The sequence below is a fragment of the Gymnoscopelus microlampas genome (genome assembly GCF_963454915.1).
Source record: "Gymnoscopelus microlampas genome assembly, chromosome: 6".
In the NCBI taxonomy this organism is placed as follows: Eukaryota; Metazoa; Chordata; class Actinopteri; order Myctophiformes; family Myctophidae; genus Gymnoscopelus; species Gymnoscopelus microlampas.
The window spans coordinates 45,906,974-45,916,973 of NC_139943.1; the positions used below are offsets into that span (position 1 = coordinate 45,906,974).

The 10,000-nt window shown below is 47.1% G+C and overlaps 1 protein-coding gene across 1 annotated transcript in view; it reads left to right on the forward strand.

Moving 5' to 3' along the window:
* grm3 (glutamate receptor, metabotropic 3) overlaps positions 1–10,000 on the forward strand; it is a gene marked incomplete at both ends in the record, with an annotated part of 34,626 nt that overhangs the window by 1,143 nt on the left and 23,483 nt on the right. The window contains 3 exons of the mRNA XM_084060174.1: positions 681–824; positions 6,660–6,929; positions 9,198–9,828. Of these exons, the coding sequence (XP_083916300.1) occupies positions 681–824; positions 6,660–6,929; positions 9,198–9,828 (1,045 nt within the window). The remainder of the gene's footprint in view (positions 1–680; positions 825–6,659; positions 6,930–9,197; positions 9,829–10,000) is intronic.

Sequence of the window (10,000 nt, forward strand, 5' to 3'; positions counted from 1 at the left end):
TGTGTATTTCTCATTTGACAACCTGTGTCATCACACATACCTGCACAACATACTGATACTGAGCAGTGGTGGAAAAAGTACTCAAATGTTTTACTTAAGTAAAAGAATCAATACTGCAATGTACTGTAGAAGTACTCTGTTACAAGTAAAAGTCCGGAATGATAATCCTATCATCTATAGAACCCATATTCAATTAGCGGACCGCAGTCCGGATCTGGACCCAAGCAGGCACACAGACAGACATACAGAGATTTGACAACTGGTGATCGGGCCGCCATGTTTGAACTTGAAGTCAAGCAGTCGAAAGGTTCTTGAGATACGCAGAGGGGAGACACACACACACACACACACACACACACACACACACACACACACACACACACACACACACACACACACACACACACACACACACACACACACACACACACACACACACACACACACACACACTTCAATGGTGAAGTGTTTCTTCACCATTTCCACTCACCTCTCTCCACACAATTCCTGGTGAAAACAAATTATTTCCGTCAGCCAGTTACCTGTTCAACAAGCGTGTTGCACAGCACTTCAACCACGGGTTGAACCAGGGGACAGATCTCTTTTGTAGCGAAAAAGTGTGAACATCACAGCAGTGTTAAATGAACGAACTTTTACGTGTCCCTGGTTGCGTTCCCCAGGCTCTGGAGTTTGTGCGAGCATCCCTGACCAAGGTGGACGACACCGAGTTCATCTGCCCGGACGGCTCGTACGCCCTGCAAGACGACAGCCCCCTGGCCATCGCTGCAGTCATAGGAGGGTCCTACAGCAGTGTCTCCATACAGGTAACACAACACACACACACACACACACACACACACACACACACACACACACACACACACACACACACACACACACACACACACACACACACACACACACACACACAGATTAGAGCAGTGGTTCCCTAACCACTCAGGACCTATTTTTGGGTCACAAACCTGAAAATGAATTTTCTGTTTTCTAAAGAGCTGGAGAGATGGGGAGACTCCTGTTACTGGAAGAAGAAAAAAAAACACTAGCAATGATTACTATCAGAAAGAGATTCTTCACTTTTTGACTACTTGTTAAATGTTTTGTTTAAAAAATAAAACTCTGAGAGTGCAGTGCACACACATACACTCTGACAGTTTATATGTGTACACTGTAGAAGTTACAAATGAATAAATGAACATGTTACTGTGCAGGCAGGCAAGCAGACACACAGGTTGGGCAGCTAGATTACAGACACTGACAGACATTCCATCGCTATCACCCACTAACACCATGAAATCTGACAGAGTAAAAATGAGTCCACAACGGGTCCATTTTTACACACTCAAAGATAAATGTACTGCATGGGTAGCCTCCTTTTTGTTCCGTGCCACATTCCCATGGCCGAATGTGCATTACTTGAGTTCCAGTTCCGCTGCGGACAGTATGTGTGCCTGTATCTATGAATCATGTTCCGCTGGTGTCGTATTGTGTGCTTCCCCAGCTCTCCACTTGCTCTCGCCACAGAGCGGCGTCATTTGCATAGTTTAGCATAAAACCTCCCTCTCTCCTACTCCTCTGTGACTGCACAAAAAACCCTCCTGCCTCTCTCTCTCTCTCTCTCTCTCTCTCTCTCTCTCTCTCTCTCTCTCTCTCTCTCCCAGCTTTTCTGTCCCTCAGATCAATCGCCCTTTCTTTCTGTCTGTCTTTCTTTCTTTCTGTCTTTCTTTCTTTCAGTCTTTCTTAATTTCTTTATTTTGGTGTCTCCGCAGTCAGAGGAGTCCTTCCATGGCTCTGTGGGGGGATCTTGCTGTTTGCGGACCTCAGCCCCCTCCCCTCTCCTCCCCAACTCGTCCCCTCCTCCTCCTCCTCCATCCCGTTCAGTCCTCCATTCTCGGCACTGTCAACCCTGTCTCCCGTCCTTCATCACACACAATTATGCCGTATTTTTCAACCGTTGAACGGCGTGCTTGTTTTTTAGTGGGGTTTGTTTTGTTGTTGCTATTGTTGCTGCTGTTTTAACCAGACCAGACTTACTATATGTCTGTTCTGCTTGTCTAACTGATGTGCTTTTACTTCCCTGATTCTTATGCCGGGGAAGTTCGTTCCAGCTCTGGTTTTCCCTCCTCTCTGCTCTGCCGCTCTCTCTCTCTCTCTCTCTCTCTCTCACTCTCTCTCTCTCTCTCTCTCTCTCTCTCTCTCTCTCTCTCTCTCTCTCTCCCTCATGCACTTTTGCTCTCTCTGCTGCTTCTAAATGAAGTAATAGGAAATTATTTTATGTTTAACCATGCGCAACTAAACGCCAATCCCTGGCAGTCGTTTGCATAGCAGCCATCCTCTTCTCCGTTTGTGTGTGGGTCTGTGTGCCTGTGTGTGTGTGCCTGTGTGTGTGTGTGTGTGTGTGTGTGTGTGTGTGTGTGTGTGTGTGTGTGTGTGTGTGTGTGTGTGTGTGTGTGTGTGTGTGCGCGCGCGTGCGTGCGTGCGTGTGTGTGTGTTTTACATGCCTGAGTGCCTGTCCATGATGGCCTGTGTATGCACAGATTATTATTTGCGTGCGTGGATGTTTGTATGTCTGTGTGCTTGTGTGTACATGTGTGACAATGAAGACGATTACGTGCATCTGTGAATGTGTCCTTGCGTGTGTGTGTGTGTGTGTGTGTGTGTGTGTGTGTGTGTGTGTGTGTGTGTGTGTGTGTGTGTGTGTGTGTGTGTGTGTGTGTGTGTGTGAATGCCTGTGAGTGTGACTGGCATTAGAAATAGAAATGGAAACACACAGCACCGCTCTACTGCACCAGTTTCTCCAAGTTCACTTTGGCTACTCTCTCTTCCCACAATACATCTTCCTTCCCTGCTCAGCTCTCTCCCAGTAAGGGAAGTGGCTCACAGCAGTAGAGTAAAACTCATTCACTGGTCCCATGGGTTATCTAGTGGTAGTTTATGGTGTGGTGCAGTTATGTTTTAGAGTGTGACCTTCCCTGACATTAAAGTCAGCTGCCTGAAGCCGATTCTAAGTCAGCAGTTCTCACACTTTCAAGATTTTTCAAAAAATATAAAAGAATAGCAGATGTACAGTACAAGCTCGGAGCGCGGCACAAAGTGACGCGATGTGAGCTTGTATACTTTATAATCTAAAATGACCCAGATTCTTTCCCTTGCTTTCGTTTATTTGAGAAACAGTTATGCCTAAGTTTGTGTAAGTCTGTTTATGCCTTTGTTTGTTTGTTACTGATTGCTACTGTTTTTTCCTTTCATACCATCACTGTTCACCATCATATCTGAATAAAACCACTTCATGAAACCTGAAAACCGTGGTCCTCATGCTTTGGCAGGCATACTGGTGTAGGAGTTTTATGTGTATAGCCAGTGAACTTTCCACCCAATACAACATTGACATGGTCCTTTGAGCCGGAAACTCCGCCACCAGATATGGACCAGATTCAAGTCAAGTTTCACTCATCGTCTGCCCTGAGCCAGCTGGCGCCATCACCCGGTCAGCACCACCATCCGGGCCTCCTCTCTAGTCGGCACCACCACCTGGGCCTCCTTTCCAACTGGCACCACCTGGGCCTTCTTCCCAGTTGGCGCCACCACCCGGGCCCTCCTAGTGGTGTCTCCAGAGCCAGAGTCCCCCCTGGCACCAGTTCATCTCCGGGCACCCCTGCGCCTCCTCTGTCTCCGTTCCAGTTTCCTCTGGCGCCAGTTCACCTCCAGGCTCACCCCGTGCCGCCACTGGTGTCTCCAGGCCAAGCACCCCCTTGCGTCTCCTCCATTACGCACCCCGTGCCTCCTGCTGTGACCTCAGGCCAAGCACACCCTGCTCCATTCCAGATGTGTCCAGCGCCTCCCCAAGTACAGTCTCCAGTCTCTTACCCCACCCCCTTGGTCGGCCCCCAGACCTTCACCCAAAGTGGCCCCGCCAACGTCAGTGGGCCTCTTGTGAGGCTCCACCCTTCCGGTCACCCTCCAGATCCCCTTCCCAAGACCCCTTTCCTAACCGGTTGCGGCCAACAGAGTGGCTCCACCTCTTGAGCCGACCTCAAGATTTCCCCAAGTGGCCTTGCCAGTCTCCTAAGTGACTGGCTCATCAGGCCAACCACTAGACTCAATCCACCCTTCCCGCCTTGCCTGAAGTCATATGCCCCTCATGGGGCGGCTGAAGACAGACAGTGCCCTTCCTGGGTATTGGCAGCCCCAAACTGACATAAATGACAATTGCATTTTGTTTAATGATTAAATACACTATATTTGATGGGGCGGCTGTACAAAATCCCTTCACTCTCTGGCTGGGAGTGGGTGGAGTTTGATTCAGCAGAGATAATCATTTCACTTGGTGGTGGGTGGGGCCTGGCTTGAGCCTAATTTGGCACACCTGATGGCTGATAGCCTGCAATTACAACAACCGGTGATAGCTATAATACTAACCACTGTATCCTTAATGATATCATTGATATCATTGTCGTTTGGTATTCTCAGTCTGAAAGAAGCAATGATGACTGACTAGCATGTGTAAATCTATAAAGCCCTGGTCGGAAAGTTAGCATCATGATGTACAGTGTGTTTATGTTGCATTGCATCTCTGGTCCACTTTTAACTGGCACCATGTAACTGGCTGGTTCTCCGGATGCCTCATGCCAGGACTGATTTAGATAAGACTGCTTTTAGTGTCAGTGCAGCAGACTGGTGGAATCTCCTGCAGTGTGTGACGTAAAACTGAAATCTTCTTGTCTTATCCCACATCCTGGACACTGGATCCTGGATTAGGCTTGGAAATCTTACCTGATTGTAATTGTTTTAGCTGTTTGTCGTTGATGTGTCTATTCTGTCTATTCTGTTTAACTCATTTTGTTTAACTGTTTTTGTTATTAATTGTCTCCGCCAGGCCGAAAGGCATGGCGAGAGAGTATGTTTTACCCTCCGTCCGTGTGTCCGTCCGTGTGTCCGTCCGTCCGTGTGTCCGTCCGTGTGTCCGTGTGTTACCAGCTAATCTCCGGCACCGTTGGCCCGGTCGCTGCGAAACTTTGCACACACACTCCCTGGATGCCAATTCAGAACCTCTGCCTCAAATTTTTCACATGGGCCTGTTATAGCGCCACCAGGAGGCCGATTTGTGCAAAACCCATTTTTTCACATTACTCCTACAGTTTTTAACCAAACGTCATGCAAATCGGTACACAGTATCTCTATAGTCATGTGATCAACCCTGATCTGTCCGATTTCCCATATTCCATCCTCATTGGTTAAGGTTGGCTTCCAAAGTTTGCAGGATTGGTCCGTTTTGAACAAACTGCCTCAAACTATGCACGCAGCATGCGATTTCCGTGAAATTTCAAACGCACATTCCCACTAGGCCGAGGAAGAAATGCCACCCTTTTCACATTGGCATGTTATAGCGCCACCAGCAGGTCTAATTTAGCAAAACACATTTTTGGAACAAAATGCCTCAAATCAGGAATGCAGTGTCTGATTGCAGTGAAAGACCTAAGAATAAATGGCACCATTTTCACATTGGCCTATTATAGCGCCACCAGGAGGCCAGAATAACGTACCTGACCTGGCGGAGACCTGTGCTCCGAGGAGCACTTTTTCTAGTTACGTTTGTGTTTGATTATTTACTGTACTGGTGAACAGCCCGACAGTGTTGCAAATGAGGCCCTCAATTGATTATTTCAGATTAACTAAAGATGAACAAACAAACGAATGGATGAATGAATGGATGATTCGATGAATGGATGAAAGAAAGCGGGAATTGCTGCAAGTAGGCGTGTGTGTGTGTGTGTGTGTGTGTGTGTGTGTGTGTGTGTGTGTGTGTGTGTGTGTGTGTGTGTGTGTGTGTGTGTGTGTGTGTGTGTGTGTGTGTGTGTGTGTGTGTGTGTGTGTGTGTGTGTGTGTGTGTGTGTGTGTGTGTGTGTGTGTGTGCATGCGCGCATGTGTGTCTGTGTATGTGTGTATGCACATGTGTGTGTTTATTTAATCTGCAATCTGCTGGATTATTAATCTAATGAGATTCTGATTTGTTGTAAACAGCTCATCTGTGCCGTGAATGAAATATAGACGAGCCCAGAGTGATGCGCTTTAACATGATTCAACACAAGCTAACCCTGTGTGTGTGTGTGTGTGTGTGTGTGTGTGTGTGTGTGTGTGTGTGTGTGTGTGTGTGTGCGCGCGGGCGCGTGCCTGCGTGCGTGCGCGTGAGCGCATTTTGTGTTTGTCTCTGTGAAATGATAATGAGGAGAGTGTGTCACAATCTGCAATAAAAGGGAATATTATATGGACACCACCAGACCCCAGATGTCCATCACTAATACATGTGATTTATTGAATTTATAAGTTCTCGTGTGTGTGTGTGTGTGTGTGTGTGTGTGTGTGTGTGTGTGTGTGTGTGTGTGTGTGTGTGTGTGTGTGTGTGTGTGTGTGTGTGTGTGTGTGTGTGTGTGTGTGTGTGTGTGTGTGTGTAAGAGAGAGAGAGCGAGAGAGACTTTGGGAGACTTTGCGTTTCTCTGTGTGCACATTATTTTTGCTGATTTTGCGTTTTCAGCTATGTATGACATAATTCTATCCATCAGTGACCTCAAAGTCAGACCTCAAACACCAGTCCCTCTCTCTCTCTATTAAAAATAATTGTACTCTCCTGCACTTGTTTCCAGGTCGCCAACCTCCTCCGGCTCTTTCAGATCCCTCAGATAAGCTACGCCTCCACCAGCGCCAAGCTCAGCGACAAGACCCGCTACGACTACTTTGCCCGCACCGTGCCCCCTGACTTCTACCAGGCCAAGGCCATGGCTGAGATCCTCCGGCTCTTCAACTGGACATACGTGTCCACCGTGGCGTCAGAGGGTGACTACGGGGAGACGGGCATCGAAGCCTTCGAGCAAGAGGCCCGCATGAGGAACATCTGTATCGCCACCTCGGAGAAGGTATACACTCTAGCATACTGGGTGTGCATTCAACTCTGGGAGTGTACGAATTGAACCAAATGGAACCGAAAGGGTCCATTTGGTTCCATTTGTACAGCCCTAGAGTTATAAATGGCTAAAGTAATGGCTAAAGCAGCTGTTTTCTGAGCTTTTTCATGTAAAGATTCCCAAATTAATATGTATTTGACCACAGACCCCTGTCTGAAAATATGTTGTTCCAGGGGGGCCCGGACAAGTTTTATGTTGTTAAAATAGCGCTTACGTTGCACAAACTGTATGACGGAAGCTTTTTAAAATTCAGTTGTGTGAGTCAACAGTCTCGAGGCTCGAGAGACTAAAGTGTTAGGCTACTTCTCTATAATCTGCTAAGCCTGATTGTTAATTCCTTGAGTCCATTTTGTTTATCAAGGTTACGATTTTAAATAGGCCATAAGTCTTGCTTTTCACTGCCTACCAGATAGAAAGAGGGGGAGAGAGAGAGAGAGAGAGAGAGAGAGAGAGAGAGAGAGAGAGAGAGAGAGAGAGAGAGAGAGAGAATAATGTATCGTTATTGCCTGTCTTATTAAAAAGACAAAGCTCCAATGAAATGGAACAACAGCCAAGTAATTCAGCGAGTTTAAAAGTTTTACGTTGTTGTCCATGGTGCAGAAGGGCGCCTAGGTTTTTATTGTTTTCTTCTTTTTTTGTTCTTGGACTTGGACACATTTTGAGGGGCTACCACCCAGGAAATTGACATTTTGTTGTTCTCCTGACTTAAGTCTATCAACATGAGTAACGCTCCGCCCAAGTACCTGGAGCCTCAAATCTGTGATGTTGTATCAATACACGGCCGAGAGCCATTCCGCTAAACAAGAGGAGAGGATGTTGACTTTGTGCACTCATGAAAAGTTTGTCTGAACGTCTTATCTTCTCCAACACCCAAATGAGGTTTATATTAGAGCAGTGATATCAGTGCTGAACCAGAAAATGGGGCCTTATCTCAAGCAACTCATCCTGGGTACTTTCACAGTTGTCACATTTTTCATTCCATTCGCCATGGAGCCGTACACTGGTGCGGTATCACAGATTAGGGAGCGGAACAAGTTCTTTTCTTTTCTTTCCCTCTGTGGGAGAGTAGTAAAAATGAGCCACCCTTGGGGCACACGAACAACATATTGTCACACCATATGATTGCAATTCAGTTCTATTTCCCCTTTAGGTTGTTTGTGAAGGACATTTTTAACACATCCATTGCCAGGTATTGACGTCCACACTGGAGGACGACTTCGACTTCTGACAACGTTTAGTTTTTTTTGGTGGGGGGGGGGGCTGCTCTCTATCACCCGAGTGACCATTTTCATTCTCTATTGACACGGACCGGAGTGTCAATTACTGTGTCTTACTGTTTAGCGTTTTCCTGAAAACAGCTGTAGCTTGAGTTGACTTTTTTTGCCCTGCATTTCGCGAGACATGCTATTTTCAACATTAGGGGTGGGACGATGTGGGTATCTCACGATACGATATCTGTGGCGATATTAGGCCCTCGATAACAATAATATCACGATATTCGATATATTGCGATATCACGATATATTGCATGAAATTTCACCAACGATATATCATGACAGTCCTTGTATTCAATTCATAAACACATAAAACAGCACCAAAATCATCATCACACAAATACAGAGTCGGGAAAAAAAGTATCACAAAAAAATAATAATGATACAATTAAAAAATAATATCGATATTTTTCGGCAGTATATCAATTATTTATCACGGGAGGAAGTATCGCGATATATCGCGATATCGATATATCGTCCCACCCCTATTCAACGTGCTGTTACAAGTCAAAGGGATGTAAACAAGCGACGTCTCCGTGCAAAGACGAGTCTCTCTTCTTTCCACCGGAAAAAAAACATTGTAACCGCGTTCGTCCGTTCTGTAGTTATCGGCAGTTGAATATAGCTCGTTTTCACCAAAAACGTAATGGGAAAAGAAATCCTTGATAAATGTATTTCTATAAATCTGATAACATTGCAGTGGGTGATTTATGTTTTAAATTACGTAATTTCCGGGTCTATCCTGCTCTGGAAGTCAAGGCATCATTCATAGGTTTGGTGAAGAGCGCCCTCTAGTGTAATCACTAAAAACACCATGATCACATAATGTTACGTCTTTGGCAGTGAAGCGTTGGATTTGAGATGACGTAATATTACGTCCTTGGCAGTCAATGTGTCAACACACAGAATCTGATGTATTAACTACTTGGTTTCTCCTCCTAACCAGGTGGGGCGCTCTAATGCTAAGAAGTCCTACGAGGCTGTGATCCGCCAGCTCCTCCAAAAGCCCAACGCTCGCGTTGCCGTTCTCTTCCTGCGCAGCGATGACGCCAGGGAGCTGCTGTCGGCCGCCGCCAGGCTCAACACCACCTTCATCTGGGTGGCCAGCGACGGCTGGGGGGCCCAGGAGAGCATCGTCAAGGGCAATGAGGTCACGGCCGAGGGCGCCATCACCCTGGAGCTGGCCGCCAACCCCTTGCCCGAATTCAATCACTACTTCCTGGGCCTGGACCCGGTCAGGAACCATCGTAACCCCTGGTACAGGGAATTCTGGGAGCAGAAGCACCAGTGCTCCCTGGGGTTCGGAGGAGGAGGAGGAGGAGGAGGAGGTGTGGCATCTGGGGAGAGAGGGACTTTCGCTCTCCCGCCATGCCGCGACGACCTGTCGGTGGACAAGGAGACCTTTGAGCCGGAGTCCAAGATCATGTTTGTGGTGAACGCCGTGTACGCCATGGCTCACGCCCTGCACGGGATGCAGCGGAGCCTGTGCGCCAACACCACCAAGCTGTGTGACGCCATGAAGGTCTTGGATGGACGTCGGCTCTACCGGGATTACATCCTCAATGTCAGCTTTGCAGGTAAGAGAGCCGTAGAAAGGGCAAAGAGGGGCAGAGACGAGAGGAGATGAGAAAACTTTAGAGGAAAAGATCACTTTCAAAATATATCTCAGGCCACGGGTCCCCTGGAGACCTGTAAAAAAGCACAGCCCTAGCGAAGTTGAGACATTAGCATTAGTATCAATCATTAAGT